This window comes from Gopherus flavomarginatus, chromosome 25 (assembly GCF_025201925.1).
Source record: "Gopherus flavomarginatus isolate rGopFla2 chromosome 25, rGopFla2.mat.asm, whole genome shotgun sequence".
NCBI classification, from domain to species: Eukaryota; Metazoa; Chordata; order Testudines; family Testudinidae; genus Gopherus; species Gopherus flavomarginatus.
The window spans coordinates 12,847,251-12,869,562 of NC_066641.1; the positions used below are offsets into that span (position 1 = coordinate 12,847,251).

The window sequence follows — 22,312 nt, forward strand, 5'->3', positions numbered from 1 at the left end:
GAGTTAATCCACTTCTTGGAGGCGGTAGCTGGCGACAGGAGAATCCATCTGGTGTCCTGGCCGTGTCTCCCCTGGGGGATCAGGTTGACCTATCTGCAGCGCTCAGGGCACAAAATGTGTCGCAGCCCTGGGCGACGTAGCTGGGTTGATCTAATTGTTACATGTGGACCAGGCCAGTGTGTCTTTGGGTGAGTCACTTGGCCTCTCTGTGCCTCAGTTTCCCCCCTCCCCCTGCAGAATTGATGACCCCGCTGAGAGGGTGGGAGGCTGTGGCTGGGACATGCTGACTGCCTGCGGCTCCCAGGGACTGGAAGGGCAGGTTTGGGCCAAAGCACTGGTCTGGGACCCAGGGAGCCTGACGGCCCATCACTCTGCACCTCAGCCCATCATCCACAGCCCTGACAACGTCTCACAGCCCTTTGCTCTGGTGCAGGGCGTTGGGGAACCAGCCGGGCCAAGAGGCCCAGGTGCAGTTCCTGGCTCTCCCTGACCCTGCCTGATCACTGGGCAAGTCACTGACTCCCTCGGGCCTTCTCTAGCCCAGCCCCAAAATGGCAAGAATGGTCCTTCCTTTCTCCCAACCTACGTGGGCTGTGAGCTCTGTGGGGCAGGGAACGGTCTCACAACGGGGCTTCAATCTCACTAGCTGCCGAGAATCAGGTCCTTTTACTTAGCTGCCCAGAACATCTCCAGAGATTGGGCTGTTGTTCCCAGGCAGGGCCGCTGCAGTTTTGTCCCAGATTTGCCTGCCAAGCGCTTCCAGTGGTTTATTCTGTGGAAACCCTCTGGCTCTCAGGCACTTATGGAGGGGGTTTACCTGCAGTAAGAGAGGCTGGTGGGAACCGATTAACAGATTAAACGCTTTGTAAGGCCAGACGGGCCCATTCTGATCATCTCGTCCGAGCTCTTGCATAGCCCATGCCAGCAATTCTCCCGCAGGCTTGCTGCAGCAAGCCCGGATCCTGTCTGTGCTGGCCCGTGACTCCAGTCTCAAGTCAATGACTCCAGGAGGTGGAAACCCCACCACATCCCTGGCTGATTCAGTCCCCTCGCTACTAAAAATGGGTGCCTTTCTGATCTTGTGTTGGCTCCCAGATGCAGGAAGTCTGGTGGCCTTTGCCTGCCCTCTACGAACTCTCTTCCCCAGGTCGCTTCTTCTAGAGTGCGCAGCGCTCAGGTCACCTCTGAACCATCTCTTGCCTGAACTGAATAGCCCAAGCAACTGGAGTCTCTCCCGGTCAGGCTGGTCCCCTCGACCTGAATCATTCTCGTAGCTCTTCCCTGAGCCCTTTGCAATTTGTCCCCCTCCACGTGGAAGTGCGGACACTGGAAGTGGATGCCATATGCAGCCGTGGTCTCTCTGGTGCTGCCTGTATACGTGAAGCCAGCAACGAATGGGTGTCTGCAAAGGGCTTTGTTACTGTTATGATTGGGCCAAATTCTCTGCTGGCGTAGCTGTTCCTTTCAGCAGTTTACACAAGCAGGGGATTTCCCCCGTTGTTACTGGGGTTAATCCTTATGGAGATTGGGTGGCTCTGGGGAGAAAGAACTGGTGGTGGCTCCTTTTCCGGCTGGGCTGCTCATTCAGCTCCCCGGAGGGGAGGCAGGGTGTGGGTGTTCAGTGCCCTGCATGAACTGAGTTTGGCGGGTCTTAGTCAGCGAGGTTCCCAGTGGGGTAGGCCTCGCTGGTCCTATTCATTCAGCAGAGAGGCCCAGAATTGAGGCTGAACTTTTCTCCAACCTCTGGGGGTGCAGGGTCTCTCCTGGTCAAGATTGGGGGCAAGGGGTGGGGAGCAATGCCTGAGTTATTCCTGTCTTGGTTTTAAGCTGACTAGGCCTTCGGCTGCAGAGAGTCAAGTAGCCGTGGGGCTCACGGGAGCACGACCCCTGCACCTGGAGCGTGAGTCCTGCTCTTTGAGGGAGGGACTATTTGGGGTTTGCACAGTGGGGTCCTGATCCATGAAGGGGGCTGCTGGGCACTACGGTAACACAATGAATAAATGACACTTGGACGAAGACTCAGCCTGTGTTCTGCTGGGGTGAGAGGATGCAAAGAGGCTGACCCTCTTCATGTACAGGAATCGTCAGGAGCATGATCAGGCCGAATTCTGCTTTCCCCTTACACTGGGGAACGTCCAGCTGGCTGGGGAGAGGGCCATGGCTCTGGGTTCCCCTGCTGTGAATGGGCATCGCGTGCGGGGGCCCAGCCGAGCTGTGCACGGAAGGTCTGTCCTGTGGGTCAGCGAAGATGCCATTCGGCACAGATTGTTCAGTTTGGTGCCTGGCTGGAGGTCCAGGCCAGGGTGGCAGGGCTAGTGTGGGGGGAGGTGCAGAGCAGGAGATCAGTGGCCTCTGCAGATCTCTCCCCCCCCAGGGCAGGCTCTGTCTTCGCTTGTTACATAATCCATCCATGGCTAATTAAGAAGCTCTGTTTGTCTGAGACGCTTGGGAGAAAATCCAGCTAGGCTCTTTTGACGCCTATTGGTTTGAATGTTTTTTTTTTTTCCTTTTCTTTCTCCTCCCTGAGTTTCTTGGGTAACCCTTGAAGGAGGGGGCTGGAGCGGGCTGCTGCCTCCATGGCCCCGCAGGGCGCTGCTGGCTTGGGGAGCCCTCCCAGGGGCCAGGAAAGACAAAACAAAGTCACGAGGTGCCGCGGAGCGGACGCTGCTGGGAGGGGCCTGTGGGCTCAGGGCTGCTTTTGATCTCAGTTACACCGGTGTAAATCTGGAGAGTTTTTCCTTTGTGTTTGGACAGGGCTACATAGACTACATGGCCATAATAGAGCAGGATCCGGCCCTTTCGCTGTAAAGCAGAAGCAACTGCTTTGTTGTAGTCAGGCCAGGTGAATGCGGCTGGAAGGAGCTGGATTGGCGCCCCAGAGATTGACTCTCTGTGTGTCTCCAGGACAGGGACAGGCCTTGCTGCAGCCTGGCCAGTCCATCCTCAGTACTTAGATGGTGCCTTTAGCTGCACAATCGCTCTCTGCCTCTCGCCCCGGTGTGTTAGATGAGAATTTAATTGAATTGTATATATGTGGGGAAACTGAGGCACGGAGCAGGGCAGTGACTTCACAGCGAATCAGATGTAGAGCTGGGTACTGGCTCCTGGCTCTGTGCTCAGGCTGAATCTCTTGCTAGCTGGAGCAATTGATTCTGAGAAGCTGTGGCTTTTTTTGATACATTTGCTGTAAATTTGGTATTGTTTTGTGCTCTGATCATAGATGTTTAATAGTGAAAGAGACACTTTCCCCTCTTCCCCTAGGTCCCAGGCCAGCACAGAAACAGCCCACGGCAATCTTCAGAGGTTGTTCTGCTGCCCAGGCTGCCGGCCCAACAGTGGGAAATCGACACTGGCGAACTCCCATCGACTTCAGCTCCTTCCCACCAGCGGTCTGGTGCTGCTCTGGGTCCAAGCGCTCTGGGCCGCTTTGCACTCCTCTTGTCAGCCTTTGCCTTCTTGGGTTACAATGTGTTTTGGGGGTTTTTTTGCAGCAGGAGGGAAACCACTGCAGGAAATGAGGCAACAACAACACAGACATGCACACCCCTTCCCCCCCCCCGCCCCCTGGGGCCAACAGGATGGTGCAATTGACTAGGCTTTCCCGTGCAGCCGGGTACTTTCAGGATTCGAGCAGACAGTGGTGCAGCAGATATCTTGCAACGCCCAAGCCTGCAGGCAGGCAGACACCGGGCGCTGATCCAGCCAGTCTGCCATGCTGGGTAAGGTCCCTGGTCCAGAAGCTCAGATGGCTCGATGGAGGTTGGGGGTGGCAGTTTGAACTGGGAGAAGGTGGTTGGAGCTGGGGGGTTGGGAAGAGAGAACTGGGGCTGGTGGTTTGAACTGGAAAATGACCAGTGGGAGGGAAAGGGGGGGCAAGCTGAGAATGCAGCGAAAGTGGAGGGGGGGGGGCAGGCGCTCCTGGGCAGCCAGGTAGCAGGCGTGTAGGGAAAAAGCAGTAAGGTAAAGAAACTGAGATGAACCAGGGGGGGAAAAATCAACCAAACAAGAACAGAGAGAGGAATCCAGGGAACAAATCCACACAACCCCTCCTGGGGGGTGCCAAGGCTCCCCCACGCTGCACGGCAGGTGGGTTGAGCTGCCACCTGATGAGAGTATAAAATGAAACCAGGAATTTTTCTCCACTTAGTGACCCTGATCAGGGCCACTCTGCTGACACAAAGGCCCTGTTAAAGTCAATGGGACCATTGGAGGGAGTGGAGGCCACTCCTGGGATGTGGGATTGGACCCTGGGGGGGTGAGGGGTGAACACTGAGGTATCGATTGCTGGGGACTCCAGTTACTGAAGCAATACATGTAAGCTCGGGGAAACGAGGTACTTTGCATTGCCACTCCTTAGGCCAATTAGGAGTCCCTCTGATGGGGTCCTGAAGGAGGCCCTGGAAGCCATAAGGAAGCCTGCGTGGAGCCCCATAGGTATCAGTGCAGAGATCATTGCAGGATCGGGGCCTTCGACTCTCTCTGGTTTTCAGTCCTACCCATTTATGCCCCTGTGTATGACATAATTCATAGTTGGGCCTTGCCCTCATGTTACCTGATGGCAGCCCAGATGGCACCAGGAACCTAGATGTGTGACAATTTCCCAATTATAATCCCTGCCCCCCCCCAACCTAAAACACATTATGAGGTGCTTTGCAAATGGGATCTAAAGAAATGGAACAACAGCCCAGCCTGGGAGGAACTGGCCCCAGCAGAAGATACGTTTGTTATCAGTGTGTATTTGGTTTTTTTTGGATTGCTCAGCCCTGAGGCCCCCAGCGCGTTGTCCCGCTGAACACATTCCAGACACACAACCCTTTGCTTCGGCCTTTGAGTGGCTCGTATTTTTCATATTGTGCATCTTCTGGTAATGGAATGGTTGGCGATGGCTATGGTACGCTACGTGTTGTGCAGTGGGAAAGCACCTTATAAACAATTATGATTATTATCCACCAACAAAAATATTTTGGAGGCTCCTTATTCCCGTATCACTTGGCAGAGAACATTGTACCGGCTAATGTTTCATTGCATATTATTTATTCCTACATGGGACCAACATGAACTTAGACTAGACTCTGATAAAGAAGCCATTGTGTCTTCCTCCTGACCAGCAATCCTCCCTTCTACTACAGCACAGCCAAAACGGGAGGGGGGGTGGCTGATCACAGGACCAGAACGAAATGCAGAGCATGAGCTCTGCCTGCATGGCACAGAGCTCTGCCCCCTCCAACCAGGGGCTATGCCCAGAGCACCCAGGAAATCAGACCTCACTGCCCAGCTTCCCTATCGGCCCCCGAAGACCGGGGCCTTAGCCTTGCCCAGGACAAGCGCACCCCAAGTAGGGCACTGCCCTGCCCTTTCCTCCCTCAGCCGACCCCTTGGCTCCTTTAGCCCCTGCCCTCTCCCACTTACCCCCCATGCCCCTCGGCTCCCTTTACTTGCCCCCCTCCTGTCTCCCCACTTGTCCTTCCTCCTCTCGTTTACCCCCACCCCTCACTTTCCCCTCACCCTGCACCTTCTACCCCTTCCCCATTCTGTCATGTACCTCTCTCCCTGTACCCCATGCCCCCTCCCCTCCCATGTACCCCTCCCATGTACCTCCTGCTCCCGTCCCCATGTACCCCTCCCCTCTCTGCCCCCTCCCCCTGTACTCCCTGCCCCCTCCCATGTACCTCCTGCCCCATGTACCCCCGCCCCTCCCCCATATCCCTCTCTTCTTCCTCCCATATACCCCCTGCCCTCCCCCATGTACCCCCCGTGCCCCCTCCCCTCCCATGTACCCCTCTTCCTTATGTACCCCTTCCCCTCTGCCCCCTCCCATATACCTCCTGCCCCATGTACCCCCGCCCCTCCCCCATATCCCTCTCTTCTTCCTCCCATACACCCCCTGCCCCTCCCCCATGTACCCCCCGTGCCCCCTCCCATGTGCTCCCTGCCCCCATGTGCCCCTCCCCTCACTTTCTCCCCATCCGCTCCCCCGCTGTCGGCGCATGCGCCGGGCGCAGAGCAGGGGGAGGCTGGTTTAAAGGCACCGAGGAGCAGCGGGGCCCGAGCGGCGGCGGCACGGAGCGCGCCGGGGGCGGGAGGCGGCCGAGGCGGGGCCGGGAGCGGGGGGCCCGGCGGAGGAGCGAGACTCGCGGCCGCCCCGCGCGCACCCCGCCGAGAGCCGGAGGGAAAATGGAGGCGCTCGGCGGCCGCTGAGAGACGGAGCCGCCCGCCCGGCCGAGAGAGGGGCCCGCCCCGCCGGCAGGGGAGCCAGCCCGGGGTGTCGGGGGGATCCAGCTCCGTCCTAGAGGGGGAACCCGGGAGACCCACTAGCCACCCCTAGGGGGGCACCCGGGATCCGGCCCCTCCCAGCGGGGGGCACCCGGGATCCGGCCCCTCCCAGCGGGGAGCGCCGGGGGGGGGCACCCGGGATCCGGCCCCTCCCAGCGGGGGGCACGGGGGGGGGAACCCGAGATCTAGCCCCTCCCAGCGGGGGGCACGGGGGGGGGAACCCGAGATCTAGCCCCTCCCAGCGGGGGGCACCGGGGGGGGACCCGGGATCTGGCCCCTCCCATCGGGGGTACCTGGGGGGGACCCGGGATCTGGCCCCTCCCATCGGGGGTACCTGGGGGGGACCCGGGATCTGGCCCCTCCCAGCGGGGGGCACGGGGGGGGAACCCGAGATCTAGCCCCTCCCAGCGGGGAGCACCGGGGGGGGACCCGGGATCGGCCCCTCCCAGCGGGGGTACCGGGGGGGGACCCGGGATCCGGCCCCTCCCATCAGGGGGCACCGGGGGGGGGAACCCGGGATCTAGCCCCTCCCAGCGGGGGTACCGGGCGGGGGGACCCGGGATCGGCCCCTCCTAGAGAAGGACCCGAGGGGGCACCGGGATCCGGTCCCCTCCCAGCCAGGGGCACCAGGGCGGGACCGGGACCCCCCCCGCAGCATCCGCCCCCGCAGCAGGGGGCGCCCCAGCCCGGCGGAGGCTCCGTTGGTCCGCCCCTCCCCGGGGGAGCCCCCGGCCGGGGCCTGCGCCCTGGGGCGGGGATGAGCCCGCAGGAGGCCGCCCGCTAGCCCGGCTCGCCCGCCGCATGGACAGCGCCGTCCGCCCGGCCCCGCGCGCCTGCTCGCCGCCTGCCCATGGCGCCGGGCGGTAGCGGCCGGGGCCTCGTCCCGCAGCTGGCCCGGGCCGGGAGAGGCGCGGAGGCCGCGCCATGACCATGAGATCCACCGTCTTCAAGGCGGCCGCGGCCACGGCGCTGAACGCGGACAGGCTGGACTACGAGAGGCCGGGGCTGGCGCTGGAGCCGGGCCCGGAGGAGGAGCCGGACGGGGAGGCCGCCCCGCTCCCCCGCCAGCCGCCCCGCAAGCCCAAGGAGCCGCCCCCGCTGGGGGGACACAAGGGCCGCGGCGGGGGCAGCGGGCCGGCGGCGGCCGGGGCGCCCGGGCAGCAGGAGGAGAGCTGGGGCGGCCTGGTGCCCCTGCCCTGCCCCCCGGCCAGCACCAAGCAGGCCGGCGTGGGGGATGCCAGCAGCAGGCCCAAGTACCAGGCGGTGCTGCCCGGACACACCGCCTCCCAGGTGGCGGCGAAGGACAAGGGCTGCCCGGCCGCGGCCAGCGCGCCGCCCCCGGCCCCGGCCACCGCGGAGCCGGGCCAGCCGCCTCCCGCCGCGGCCTCGGAGAGCAAGTGGAAGAGCGGCGTGCGGAAGAGCCCCATGGGGGCCGGCGGGGGCTCCTCGAACCAGGCGGCCTGCCTCAAGCAGATCCTCCTGCTCCAGCTGGACCTGATCGAGCAGCAGCAGCAGCAGCTGCAGGCCAAGGAGAAGGAGATCGAGGAGCTCAAGGCCGAGAGGGACACGGTAGGTGAGGGGTTAATGGGGGAGGGGCGCGGGCCGGGAGACAAGGGGTTAATGGGGGAGGGGCGCGGGCCGGGAGACAAGGGGTTAATGGGGGAGGGGCGCGGCACCCGAGGGGTTAATGGGCAAGAGGGGCGTTGTAACCCAAGGGATTAACAGAGCAGCGCGCAGCAGACAAGGGGTTAACGGGCGGTGGGGCTGCGGGCACACGGCACCCGAGGGGTTAATGGCCAAGAGGGGCGTTGTAACCAAAGGGTTCACGGGCAGGGGGGCTAGGAACTGTCGATGAGTTGGGGGAGGGGCATGGCAACCCAAGGGTTAACGTGCCTCTGGGACGGGGCGGAGGGCCTTGGTATGTTAAGGGTTAAAGGGCTGGGGTCCGGGTGCCATAGGACTGAGATTAGAAACGGCCAGGGCAAGGAAAGGGTTAATTTAAAGGAGCCCATCGGGGATTGTGATCGGGTTAAGGCTGGAGCGATAGCGTTTGTGAAGGGTTAAATTAAAGGGGCCCGGCATGGGGCTCCTGCAGAGGCTTGGCACGGAGGAGAATGGAGGTAGCAGAAGTAAAACAGGGCTGCAGCGAGCCATCTGGGTGGCAGGGCGGGAGAGCACAGAGGGCCCTTTAATTGCTGCCGTTTTAATTACTACAAATGGATAACACACTCCCCCCTTCCCAGAGCAAATTCTTTCCCTCCTCTTTGCTCCTCTCCAGGGAGCCTCCCACTCCCCACCCCCTTGTGCTATAAGGAGACCAGCCTGGGTTCCTCCTCGTCCTCCTTTAAATGTTTCACACGTACTGAGGCAATGTACAGAAACAACATCCTGGCCAGTGTCCAGACTCCGATGCTGCTGACCCGCTTTGCTGATAGGAGCATGGAAGCCTGGCCCACTTGCAGAGCTGGGCTAATGCAGGGTTTGCTCTTTACTCAGATGCACGTCTGAGGGGGAAGGTTCACTGTGAAGCAGTGGTGCCCCCCCGCCCCCAAGATAGCCTGGAGAGATTCATGGGGCGCAGGGGAACAGATTTGGAAAGCCCCACTGGATCAGAACCAAGTGAATATTTGTTAGCTTTTTCCCTGCAAGCAGGAGTTATTTAAAACTATCCAATTTGGTGCAGATTTCACAGGGCAAACCCATAAATAGTCCTCCATTCTCTCAAAATGTCACAGAGTCTATTGGCCTCACTATCCTGTCCATAATCTGCATGCCTGCAGCAACCTAAAAATAAATTTCTTCCCCGTTCCTATAATTGTCTCCCTGCAGGAATGGTGGTCTGGTTTTGTTTTTTGCAAAAATCTTCAAAGGGCTGCACATCCAATGAGTGGGGGATTATTTTCCTTGCTTTCCAAAGGAATGGCACGAGCCAGCAGGCGGTATTTTACTGGCATATGCTGACTGCAAGGTGGGATAGGGTCTGAGGTGCAAGGCACTGTCAAAACCTATCCTGGTGTTGATCTGAGTAAAGTGAACCAACATGGAGGTAGCAGCTGCTGTACTGCAGTCAAAGGGTGTGATGGGAGTTTTGACACGTGGGATTCTCTCCTGTGAGGGTTTAAAAAAAATCAAGGAAATAGAACACACAAGCCATGTATGATAAGCCTGTGAGTCAAACAGAGAGACAAGCACATTTGAGTTAGTTCTCTCTGGCTCTTTGGCCCTCTGGTCTCCTGCTGTCTGCAGATGCATAATCAGTTCTAGAGGCTGTGTCCCCTAACTGCAGTACCTAGGCAAAGCAGGGGTTGAATTAAGGACACCACTGAATTTGTTTTCTCTCTTGTAATGAAGCTGATACCAACTTGAAGGGGAGAAAGCTTAAAATTCATTTTCTTGGTACATTGTGTCCATATGATTCAATTCTGTGGGACTATGTGAAGGTTAAAGGTGTTGTCCTCTCTCTCTCTCACATGCACACACATCCAGCTTGATTTGAGACTCAGGACCCACTGAAAGTCACTGTAGCTTGTGTCTCTCTCACTTTAACAGGTGCTTTTTAAAAGCACCTGGATGAAGAGGTGGCTCTCTGGAATGCATTTCCTGCACAATTACAGAGCTGTCTGAATTATAAATCCCTACTGCATTTTAATCAGAAGCTTTGGTAAGCTTCTTTCTTTTCTTTTTTTAAAATCTATTTTACATTGATATTCTTCAGACCCAATTACAAATTACATGGCCTCGTTGAATGTGGAGGTGATGCGCAAACTTTGAGAGCACCCAAAACTGCACCGTATCTGTCAATTGGAACGATTTGTAGCCATTTGTTCCCTCCTTGGATCATCGGATGGAGTTGGTTGGGGAACGAGGGGAAGCAATAAGTCAAATTACAAGTGAATATTTTATGGAGTTTTGAATGCAAAAATGTGGTTGTTTTGGAGCTGTGATGTCCAGGCTTCTTGTGGGTAAACAGAACAGGTAAAAATTTTAAAAGTGCCCAAGTCCCATTGAAAATCAATAGAATTGAGGCTCTAGAGTTACTTAGGTGCTTCTGAAAATTTTACCCCTAAACACTTTCTCATTTGTAAAGGTCTCTTATTACAACCCTGTTTCTTTTGTCCTTCTCCCCATGTAGCTGTCCCTGATATCTCCCCTCTGTAGCTTTGGGAGGGGAGTTGAATGATTTAAGCCAAATTGTGCTGTTCCTTAGTGAGTCTGAAATATTAAATCAACCTGAAGCTGTAATTTTCACTCTAAAGTAAGAGGTGTGGCCTCAGGATTTCCAACTTTATAATTGGGATCAGAAATGTGTCTTGAGCGTTTCTAATTCATCTGATCACTCCACAGCCATCTTCCCAGCTTCTAGAGGTGAAGTTCATACTGGTCATTTTCCTTGAAACCTGCGTTGAGAGAACCATGGGGGTACAGCCTGAGCCGAATGACAATACTGTAATGAAGTCTCTTTGGAACTTCTTCCTCTCTGTGATGTCTTGTTATCTGTACAGTTTGGAGAAAGACTGTAATTGTAGCTCAGAGGTGGTGGACAGCAAGGCACAAATACCAGAACAGGTGTGATGTGAATAAAATAAGTCAGGGTCTCTTTATTTTTTTCAATCAAACTGGACTTGGTGTAACTCTTCTCTGATGAAAGCTTGTCGGTGAAAGCGTAAGTGTTGGTCTCTGTTCCTCTTTCAGCTCCTAGCTCGGATTGAGCGCATGGAAAGGAGGATGCAGCTGGTGAAGAAGGATAATGAGAGAGAGAAACACAGGATTTTTCAAGGGTATGAAACCGAAGAGAAGGCTGAATCAGAAGCATCCGAGAAATTACAGATTGAATGTCAGCAGGATCTCTTGGACACGTCCCAGTCCCTGCCTCCGAAACACGTTTCGTACGGAAGAAATGGAAAAGGACATAAAAGGTACAGGACCCCTTCACGACCTTACTCTTAATAAGGGCTTGCCATGCATCAGTGGGGCCTGTGTGTTTGTACGCATCTGCTGTCATTCACATCACTTGTATAAAAGCTCATCAGAGCTGCCAGCTTTAATGCTGTTTCTCCTACACTAACTCCTGTCAGCTTTTCATTTAACGGTTTGACTGGCACATACCACGAAGCCTGACAAATAAGACACTGGCCTGTTGGGTGACCTTGCCCAAGTTGTGTCTGTGCTCTGTGCCTCAGTTTCCTCATCTGTAAAATGGGGAGAATGATCCCAACCTCCTTTCTAAAGTATTGTAAGATCTACTGCTGAAAAGCGCTAAAGAAGAGCTAGGTGTTAACATGCATGTTCGAATACCAAGCAGCAAGTACCATCCATATTAGATGCAGAACAAAGAATATGCCTGGATTTCGTAAGTCTGGGGTAACTTAGGACAGCCCACTTGTGGATGTGCTCCTTTGAGTTATCTGAGTAATGTTAGCTTGAAATAAAAAGCATTTTTCCATCCCGAGGAGATGACAAGGAGTGAGCTCGTCGCCTTTACCGAGTGGGTTTGCCCATTTCTTGTCCAAAAAGTTTGTAACTTTGCGTGGCAATGTTTTTTTTTGGGTCACTCATTGCTCCCAAGTTCACATTTATGTCCCAAAAATGCCTTCCTTTTTTTTAAGAGCTTGAAAATCGGATTTTTCTCTGTCTCAAACTTGCCTACTGCTAAGTAACTTCTCTTGTTCTCCCTCCCCCAACTTGTTAACTTGTGCATTTGACAGTTTAACTCTATTCTTAATGGTCTGTTTCACTTGTCTCGTGCACTAACATGAGTACATTCTAGTCTAGTATGTGTAAGTTTTTAGACTGTATTCATCACCACAGTATCTGAGCGCCTAAGGCAAGGAGGGGAAACTGAGACACAGAGGTGAAGTGACTTGCCCAAGGTTGCGCAGCATTTCAGTGGTAGAGCCTGGAATAGAATCCAGGTCTCCCGTCTCCCAGACCAGGGTCTTAGCCACTAGACCACACTGTCTCTCATCACTCATGCATTGATCAGGGGAAGCTCACAAGCATGCTTTTCCTCAGGCCCTGCGAGAGGGTGTTTACTATAACAGCAAAGCTGAGCCTAATGAAAGAGCAGGCAGGTGTATATGGGAAGGGAGTGGGGAGGAGGCATTTGTCTGACGTTGCTCTTGAGGGGTCCACCCAAAGACCCTTCTAGTTATCAAGGGAATAGGGAAATCCTGCACGCTTCTTTTTAAGACATACTTTTTTTTTTTTTAAGGGTGCTCAAAAAATAGATGGGTGCCCTTCTCACTAGTTGAGTGTCCCTTTAACCCAGGTCTGGCAATGTGCGAGTAGCACTCACTGTGCAGCTTTTCCCAGTTATCCATGTCTCTGGAATCTGGATTGCTGTATTGCAACACACTCTGTAAGGGGCTGCCATTGGTGGGTTGCGGTTTGAATAGCACGCTGCGCCGTACCAAGGTGAAAGCAGTAGCCTCAGAGTGCACAATACACCAGTCTTCTGAAAATAAAACCCCTCAGCCTTCGGTTATCTCTCTTACAGACTCTGCTGCCTCATCTCTGCAAAGGGACATGCATTTGGACTACACCAATGTTAATCTATGGTTCTGGAACAACTAGCATTAGCTTTATGGCACACACGATACAAATACAGACACTGGGAAAATGAGTAGGCTGCTCTCATGATAGGCTAGCTGAATATGCTGCTAACCTCTCTCCCTTCTTTAACAGGAAGTCGGCATTTGGAAGTGCAGAGAGGAAGACTCCAGTTAAAAAGCTGGTGGCTGAATTTTCAAAAGTCAAGAGTAAAACTCTGAAACACTCTCCAGTGAAAGAGGAGTCGACTAGCTCTTTATCCGAAACTGTTTGCAAACGTGAACTGAGGAGTCAAGAGACTCCAGAAAAAGCCAGATCGCTAGTGGACACTCCCTTAAAACCATCCACCCCATTGAAAAGTCCCAGTGCCCACCCCAGGGATAAAAGTTTCCCCAGCGAGACAGAAGATCTGCCGTACCTTTCAACCACCGAAATGTACTTGTGTCGTTGGCATCAACCTCCCCCGTCACCATTGCCGTTACGAGAGCCCTCGCCAAAGAAGGAGGAGACTGTAGCAAGTAAGCGATAACGAACTTGCTCGTAGCTGCGTAGTGGTTGGTCTGACACACGTGCTTGCCACCTGAAGTGTTGCCCTCCTACCGAACAGATGCTCGGCAAACGTGAAAATAGGTGGAATTGCCAGAAAGCCGTGCTCTGTCATTCCCCGATTGCTGGAGGTGCTGGCTAGTAACAAACTAGCAGCCGTGGAAGGAGAGCTAAAGCCCCAGTTGGGCTCTGTGAGCCCGAGAGTGGCTCTGTCTGTGTTTTGCATTGTGCGTACGTGACCCAGTGAAGGCAAAGTGCATCTCAGGATGTAGATTGTCCCTGGTTTTGATTTCACTAAAAAAGCCAAACACTCTTCAGCTCTGAGACCTCGAATGTGACAGTTATGTAAAGGGGCCTTCTCTCTGGCCTTGTCCACGCTGGGATTTCTCCCTGAAAAGCTCCCCCCATTACTGCCCCGCTCACGTGTTCAGCTCCCGCATGAAAGCTGGTGGGCACCAGGCACTGATAGCCGCTGGCATCTTAATCGCCATGTTTTCTAGGCCTTCTCTGAGCAGTGCTGACCAGTGCAATGGCAACAGAATCCAGCAGCTGGAAGAGCCCTGTCTACACTAGGCTCACAGCAGGATGTTAATAGGAGGAATGGCTAGTGCAAGCCATGCCTCTGACTGCAAGGTGAACTCCCTTCTTCCTTGCCCTCACGGCCATGCTGGCACAGTCGACACATCGAGTTGCTGCCTCATGATGGCTGGGCAGGCAGAAGGAATCTCTTGGTGACCCACACGATCCTTGGTACAGAAACCAGTCGGGGGTGTCAACGTGAACTCCCTTTGGCCCCCTCCTCGCTGATCCCCCCCTCCTTTAGTTTCCAGCCATCTTCTGCAGCTGCACAGAAGCGTTCTGTCTGCTGCTCAGCAAAGTGAACTAAGATCCCACAATCCCAGCCTGCTTTGCTCTTGGCAGGCAATATACATACAGCTCTCCTCAGAGCCGTTGTCTAGAGGAGGTCTGGGAGCAGTGGGGTCTGCTGCCCAGCGAGGTGTGTGAACAGGCAATGCTTGTGAGCAGGCAGCTGCTCTTGCCTCATGACTTGGGGAGGGGGAGGGGTGTTTTCCAATGTATTTTACCTTGACTCTGCCACGCCCCAACTCCTCTCTGCCTTCCCATCACTTCAAAATTCAAATCTTTCCTCAGTAAAGTCCCCGGAACCTGCCTCTTGCCTGTTGGAGGGTGAGGTGGCCTGTGGCCAGACCAGACATTCCCACAAGCTGGATTAGTGAGCAAATCAAAGTCTAGTCTACTGTTGGCACTGGCAGTAGCTGCTGGTCAAGTGTGCCAAACTTGTGTGGCATCTCCCCTCTCTGTCCTGAAACAAGAAATAACCAGACACCTGCTAGTGTGAAGTGACCTTGAGGATCTGATTTCAGTGCACAGAAGTCAGGAGGCACGAGTTGATCATCCGTGCTTTGAACTCGCCCTGTGCTGAGGCAGGCCTGGGGGCTGACGTGCACTGACCTACAAGGCAGAAATGATTTGAACAAGGCCAGTTCACGGGGCTGCCTTTGAAGCCTCTTTGTTTACATGGCAATGTCCATGCCCGTTTCTGGGAAATTGGGAAGCAGCTTGCTGTTCGTCGCTGAGGAATTGTCTCTTGGTTGTGCTGTGGTGGTGGTGAATTTCACAGAATTCTGCCACTTGTGAAAATCAGGACAACGGACCAGTGAGGGGATTTGTAAGGAGAAGGGATTAATGTGAGGCCTACATTTTCCCCCATGTTCTCCTGCCTCTAAATCTTGTTGAGTGTCTAATCGCCAAAAACTGGGTTAGCTTTGTGGAAATACTTCAGGATCCCAGGGTTGAGATCTGTTTGAAAGCTCTCTTGGCAAAGCGGCAAAGATTGGGGGGTGTCTTGGGAGAGGGCTAGTCCCTGATTCTGCAGCAGGGATAGAACGGGTCACGATGTAAATACTCTTCAGGCAAACGAGCTGAAAATCCACTTCCCTCATTTTCTCTCTTACCTGCCAAGTTCTGAATCCAGGTGCCCTGGTTCCCTAGCAACAAGGAGCTGCTTTGATGATAAAATAACCCTGATATGTAAAGAGAAGGGAGTCTCCCTGAACAATGGCCCTTAAAGAGTAAGCAGCAGTACTTAGAGGCCTCTGAGTTTGCACATGCACCTGGTTTCGCACTTGGATGTGGAAAACACAAACCCTAATAAATGTGCATGCATGACATGGAAGGCTGGGTTGAGGCCAGCTGAACATTTTGCCCCAATTCTTGCCTCCTCTCTAAACACAGCTCCCCTGATCCTTTTAAACAGCAACCAAGCGCGGTTTTATTGTCGGGTTTTCTCCCCACACGGATTTATGGTGCTTGGGGTTAGCATGTAAAAAAAGGAACAGATTTGGCACAAAGTTATGTTTGAAACTCCCTAGTCTAAGCATCAGAGGGGTAGCCATGTTAGTCTGGATCTGTAAAAGCAGCAAAGAATCCTGTGGCACCTTATAGACTAACAGACGTTTTGGAGCATGAGCTTTCGTGGGTGAATACCCACTTCCTCAGATGCATGTAATGGAAATTTCCAGGGGCAGGTATATATATGCTAGCAAGCAAGCTAGAGATAACAAGGTCAGTTCAATCAGGGAGGATGAGGCCCTGTTCTAGCAGTTGAGGTGTGAAAACCAAGAGAGGAGAAACTGGTTCTGTAATTGGCAAGCCATTCAGAGTCTTTGTTCAATCCTGAGCTGATGGTGTCAAATTTGCAGATGAACTGAAGCTCAGCAGTTTCTCTTTGAAGTCTGGTCCTGAAGTCTAAGCACATGTGTTGTACCAAACTGATCTCTTCTTTGTAATACAATTGTTTGGCTTCTCTTAAAGGTGAACTGTGTTCCCAGTTCCTGGATCACTGGGGGTCTGACATGTTATACTCCGAGCAGGCTACATAAACCAAGCTTGTAAATGATAGTACATATATTGCAGGCTAAGATCTAACGAACATTTCCTTGCGGTAAGAAAGCAGAGTTTCCATTTGTAGCAGATTGACTGATGGTGAGTTGCTCTTTTTGTACAGAAGCATCTGTGCAGAACAGAGGGCTGTGTTTTCTAGTGATTTCAGCAGGGAACTGGGAATCGGGATTCCTGGGTTCTGTTCCCAGCTCTGGGCGAGTAGTGTGGTAACTGGATGAAATTCTGTGCCCTTTGTTGTATATTAGGTCCCTTCTGGCCTGTGAAAAACTGACCCATGTTAACTCTTGTTTCCTTCCGCAGTTCCTTCGTGGAGGGACCATGCTGTGGAGCCCCTGAGAGACTCAAATCCTTCAGATCTCTTGGAGGTACATAGTCAACTAATGGTTTTGGTGAAGGAGACCAAAGAGAATAAATCACTGTGGGCCTGCGTGTGTACAACTTGTAGATGTAACAAAAATACCCATTTTACCATTGATCCAGTGGTCGGTTTTAAAGCTCGAACTTCCAGCTTGTGTCTGCGGGGCCATTAGTACGGTTTGATCAGTAGGGACATACTAGTTTTCCTAGCTGGGCCAGGAATCTCCTACGTTTACATGAGCAGCCTCCTTGCCGAGCTGATATTAAATAATGGTAAAACCTTGGAAACTCTTGACTGTTATTAAACTGTTTGAGTAAATGATTGCTGTAGTTTTACAACTGGGTGTCACCGCTGAGAGGTGACTCACCACAGAACCTGGATTTGGATTTGTACTATCCTGTGGATGTTTGTGTTGCAATTACAGTCACTCTGCAGCCCTTCCCTCCGTTGCAGGGAAAGTGGATTGCAGCAGATGAATGAACAAGCACATGCCCCTTATGGGGGAGGAGAGGGCTAACGTCTGCTCTTATCTTCCCAGAATCTAGACGACAGTGTATTTGCCAAAAGGCATGCGAAGCTGGAGCTGGATGAGAAGAGAAGGAAAAGGTAAGGGCAAAAATTCTCCCAGCCTGAATATCGCAGTAGTGGCTTTTGCAGCCTCTGGCGCTCCAGGGCCTCTCTAAAAATGAGTGAGACTCAGACGTGCTCCAGCAAGTGAAGAGGAAGGATGCCAGGTAATAGAAGTTTGTGGAGCTGGAGCTTTTTGTTCTAGTTCTTAGTGTGTTTCTCTTAATTTAAACTCACCTCCTCCTCTGTTCAGCCAATGTAGGGTGCAGGGAAGAGCCCAAGAGTGATCTGGGGGCTGGCAAACATGCCTAATGATGAGAGACTTGTGGAATTTGGTCTATTTAGCTTATCAGAGAGATGGTTGAGAGATGAGACTTGAATGTGGTCTTCAGGTTACTTCCACACCCTCTCTCTGAGGGGCTTTAGCCAGGCAGGCAGACACTGAGCTAGATCCAGTCGGAATTTGAAGTTAAAAGCAAAATTCAAGCTGAGAATGACCTGCAGGTTTTTAGAGGGGGTAACTGAGCCATCAGAGCAGCTTTCGGGAATGTTGTTAAATTCTCCAACATTGGAGTCTTTAAATCAAGCTGGGGGAGGGGGAGGTCTTTCTCAAAGATGCTCTTGTGGAACCACAAGTTATTGAGCTTAATGCAGGAACTGCTGGGTGAAATATTCTGGCCTGTCTGGCTGGATGATCAGAATGGTCCCTCCTGGCCTTTCCATCTGTGAATTCTGTGTTTGTAACGACAATCATTAGCAATGTGGGATCATAGGTACACCTCTACCTCGATGTAACGCTGTCCTCGGGAGCCAAAAAATCTTACTGCGTTATATCGAACTTGCTTTGATCCGCCGGAGTGCGCAGCCCCGCCCACCAGAGCACTGCTTTACTGCGTTATAGCCGAATTCGTGTTATATTGGGTCGCGTTATATCGAGGTGGACTGGACCCAATAGGTCGTCTAGTGCATCCCCCCCGGCCAGTATATTAAGTCTTCCCTGTATTGTACTCAGAAGCCAGCTTGGCTGTCGCCTGTTCATGCACCAGCATCTGTGTCAGCAGGAAACTTGCATGGATCTGAGAACAGAAAAAACTTGCAGGAGGAGAAGCCCTTGCATGCTACTTGGTGTGCGTGTGTTCTCCAGTATCTCTGCCCTAGAATAATGATAGTGGCTGCAGATGGAGCAGATGCCTAGTCACGAGGCCTAATCAGTGGACGTTAAGGAAGTGCTCTGCGGCCATCCATCCGAGGAGCTCAAAGAAGTACCAAGTATTGTTTACTGGATAAGGGTTTTTAACTGTTTTATGTTTTCCAGGTGGGATATTCAGAGGATCAGGGAACAAAGAATTCTACAGCGACTGCAGCTCAGAATGTATAAAAAGAAAGGAATCCAGGAATCTGAGCCTGAAGTTACCTCATTTTTCCCTGAGCCAGATGATGGTGAGTTCCTTATCCGACAGGTTAGGGGGAAGGGGGTGGGGAGCATTTGCTCTAAATCAGCGGGTCTGTAGCTTTGAGCTAGCCATGCACACCAATCAGCTGTGCAGCTGAGTAACGTTCTTCCGTTGTGTTTTTCTCCTGATAGTTGAAAGCTTGCTGATTACCCCCTACTTGCCTGTTGTAGCATTTGGCCGACCATTACCAAAACTAACCCCACAGTAAGTATTGCTCGCTTGTACGTTTAGACAGGGCTCCTCTAAAGTGAATCCAGCAAAGGGGCTGGACCATGCTTGTGGAAGTGGCGTTCAGTAGGGGACACACACAGCCGCCATGCTAGTCTCTAAACAGCCCTGAAACAGTCATTCAGGATGGGCAGTAGCTCAGTTACATTGATTGGTTGTGTACTCAGCTTCGGTGGAGTGGGAAGCCAAGTGACACCCCAGTGGTGAACGTCTGTAGGCAGCGTGCGGTCAGTCCTCGAGTACGGTGCTGTGTGTGGCCAGATCGGCACAGAACTGAGTGTGGCTGGCCTAGTGCAGCATTAAACATGAAGGATGCGGTCAATTCCCAGCTCCCCAAACAGAGGGTAGACGGGTGTGCTGGAGGAGAGGGGCCCAAAGGACATCTTGTAGGAACAGTTGCTCTGATTCCCAGGCCTTTCCTCCGAGACCGACAAGACTGCTCCCACCCCACCCTGAGGCTTTAGAATCAACAAAGTGCAGAATCAACCACCGTATGGGAGCAGGACGCCCGTCGCGGGCCTGCAATACTTCCACATGGAATAACAATAGAAGGGCAGGCACTTTGGTAGTCATGCTGAAGGCTAGTCCTGTTCAGATTTGCACCCTCATCTGAGGGGGACGGCAGTGGGCCCTGAAGGGTAGAGCACTGGATGAGGACTCGAAGACCTAGGGTCTAGTCCTGCCTCTTCCAATGGCTGGGTGACCTTGGGCAAATCACTGCACTTCTCTAGGCTTCCCTTTGCATCAGTTGATTTCAAAGCACTTTACAAAGATTAATCATAATTAGAGTTTATTTATTATAATTATTGTTTTGGGGGGTTGCAGGCAGTAATTCAGCTACACCGTCTCAGTCAAAACAAACCTCCTTCTGTTCTGAACTGGATGTTTTCATCATGGACCAAGGCCTTTTTCTCTATCTGACAGGAACTTTGAGCTGCCGTGGCTGGACGAACGAAGCCGCTGTCGGCTGGAGGTGCAGAAGAAGCAGACGCCTCACCGAACGTGCAGAAAGTAGCTGCACGGGTAGCGTTGCGATGGGCGTAGCGTACCATCGGCAAGGAACTGTTTGTTATTCGGTCCCGTGAATCTTTATCCTCATGGATATTCTTATTCACTGATGGTTTTCTCCAGGCCTCTGTATTTTTCCTGTTTTTCACAAAAACTTTACCTGGCTGATTAACTGTGGTTTATTTATTTCTCTCCCCCCCCCGCTTTCCTGATCAGCAAGTTCTCAAGCTTTATGCTGGCACAGCAGGGCTGGAAGCTCAGACCCCTTTTGCTCTCTGCCTAAGCTTCCTCAGCTGCTGTGGCCACTACACTTCATAAGAGGCTTTGTGAGGGTTGGGAAGCCTAAAAACAGGCCTGCCTTGCGACCTGTCCCATCTGCGAGTCCCCAGGGGTGGTGCCTGTGTGTGTTGGCTCATTGTGTGGTGCCCATCATCTTTGTGAAGCTGATGTTTGTTTTCTTGGAAAGACATTCAGCAGCGAGACCTTGTAGATGAGACCTGCAGGCAGAGTTAGGCCAAGCTTGTCACTCTGTCACTTGGAAACTCTGTGGTGAAAAGAACTCAGCTAAGAGGAGAGTAGATTTGGCTGCGACTTCCTCTTGCCTGACAGGTCAGGCTTCTAGTACTGTGCCTGTGTTGCGCTAGGTAGGGTTGCTTTTTTGTTTTTAAATAATGGGTGAAACTAACTTCATGAATACCCTGAGAGAGGCTGGCAGATGGTTCTGAACGTGCCGTGTCTCACTGAGTGCAGCTGGATTGAGCACCGCATCTCATTGTCGCCACAAGACGCACCTGGTTAGTTACCTGAGTCAGAAATGGGTTAACCGTGCATATTCTGTAGCGAGACTGCCCTCGAATGCCAGTGTGGAAATGCTTCTGCAGATGAGACTGTTTGCCAGCAGCTATGCCATGTTCTAGATAGATGGGGGTGAAGGGTTTTTTAAACATTTTTTGTTTGTGAAAACAGAATTCGAGACGCACAATTGTGGTTCATTTTTATTTAAATGTTTAAGGACGGCACTGGCTGGCAAACCATTTGTATCTTGTAAAACGCTTGGATTGGCTAGAGAAACTTAGAATGGGACCTATGCTCTAGCTCTAGTAATTTGCTTCCTTTATGAAATGAGCCTTCGTTGCTGTACTGCACTAATGGGTGATGCCAAACGCTCTGCTGTAGGTATAATTAGTACTGAAGTCTTGAGCCGAGGTGTCAAATCGCCTTTCAGGCTTCACCGTGGACTGGAGTGAAAGCAGGAATGTTTGGTCTCTAAAGAGAGAACGCCTGTTCCTCCTGTTCACAATGCTTGCCTGTCTGATTGCTCCGCAGTCATTGTCCCACCTGACAGGTGTGTGGTTAGGGGGAGGAGCTAACTTCATTTCCGAAGATGTTAGTGGGCCAGGGAAGAAATGATCCCCTCTGCTTGGTCCTTTTGCGTTTGTAGTCCTGTCTGAGGCCAGCGATCTTCTCTCCTTGCTTTGGTTCAAACAGCTATAAATAGCAGTGCACAAATACAAAACCTGGTGGGTTTTTTTTTTCTTTTCCCCCAGAGCTGGGGTTCTTATGCAATTTGGAAGAGAGGCTGATTCTCGTGACACAGCAGTGGGTTGTGCTAGGGTTCCTACAGTAATGGTGTTTGGACCCCACGGAAAAGGGGAAAATCTCTAGAAGCATGGGCCCTGGTACCACTCAAACTGTATAATTAGGGCTGGGCACTGCATATTTTTTTTTTAAATAAGGCTGTTCTTGGGTGTCCTGCTTTCGCATGATAGCGTGTGTCCTTAATGGATTTCTGTGCAATTAGGAGCCAAAATGTTAAATGGGCAAATATTAGCTTGAGCCTTGTTTCTTTCCTTGATGTTGTCTCTTCCAGGTCTGCATCGAGCGGGTTTTGCATTCTGGTTATACCCTGCATTAGTGGCTTTTCAGGGGTCAGAACACTGCTGAGTCCCAGTGACAGCCGGCTCTGAGAGGTAGCTGCCTGGCCTCCCACTGCCCTCACTCCCAGTGCAAAGCCGGTTTTTAAACTCTTCTTCCTGCTGCCATCCAGAAAGGCAGCCAGGTTTTATAAATGATCCTCTTTAATACACAGCGATCCAGCAGTCATCAGCTACAAAGGGGGGTGGGCCGGCCGGGAGTAGGGAAGTACAAAGTTAAATTTTCAGTGAGTGTTAGTGTGGAAAAATAGTCTTATTTCTCCCAATATGGGGTACAACACTGTGAAATTCAATCTGCAACGGAAGGCCCTGCGAGTCCCTATTAGAACCGTTCTTTGGTTTAAAACCTTGCTTTCTTTAACCAAGTTTAAGCTAGTGTAAAAATAAAATAGAAAGCTTGTCTGTATTTTCAGCCTCGTTTTATGGCCATTTGACACACAGTTGTCTGTAATGCATACTTTTGATACCAT

At 52.6% G+C, this 22,312-nt stretch overlaps 2 protein-coding genes across 4 annotated transcripts in view; one reads left to right on the forward strand and one right to left on the reverse strand.

The window, feature by feature from the left end:
• The window catches only part of MED24 (mediator complex subunit 24), a 206,253-nt gene that overhangs the window by 130,543 nt on the left and 53,398 nt on the right, over positions 1-22,312 (reverse strand). The gene's annotated exons all lie outside the window — the stretch shown is intronic.
• On the forward strand, positions 6,874-20,080 carry MSL1 (MSL complex subunit 1). 3 transcript variants are annotated; one of them, XM_050934776.1, is made up of 9 exons: positions 6,874-7,842; positions 10,618-10,839; positions 10,966-11,189; positions 12,958-13,340; positions 16,594-16,658; positions 17,190-17,257; positions 18,534-18,658; positions 18,804-18,876; positions 19,825-20,080. In XM_050934776.1, the coding sequence occupies exons 1-9, from the start codon at positions 7,198-7,200 to the stop codon at positions 19,913-19,915; spliced, it is 1,896 nt and encodes a 631-aa protein (XP_050790733.1). In that variant the 5' UTR covers positions 6,874-7,197; the 3' UTR covers positions 19,916-20,080. The 3 variants fall into 3 exon arrangements, with proteins under 3 accessions (XP_050790733.1, XP_050790734.1, XP_050790735.1); XM_050934777.1 differs by lacking the exon at positions 10,618-10,839 and having other exon boundaries at positions 6,880-7,842; positions 19,804-20,080; XM_050934778.1 differs by lacking the exon at positions 10,618-10,839 and having other exon boundaries at positions 6,911-7,842.

Bases quoted from the DNA above. Each gene is read 5' to 3' on its own strand.
- MSL1 (XM_050934776.1), top strand. From the start codon at position 7,198: ATGACCATGAGATCCACCGTCTTCAAGGCGGCCGCGGCCACGGCGCTG. The intron at 10,840-10,965 runs GTGTGATGTGAA...TTCCTCTTTCAG, and splicing joins AGGCACAAATACCAGAACAG to CTCCTAGCTCGGATTGAGCG. The intron at 13,341-16,593 runs GTAAGCGATAAC...TTCCTTCCGCAG, and splicing joins GAAGGAGGAGACTGTAGCAA to TTCCTTCGTGGAGGGACCAT.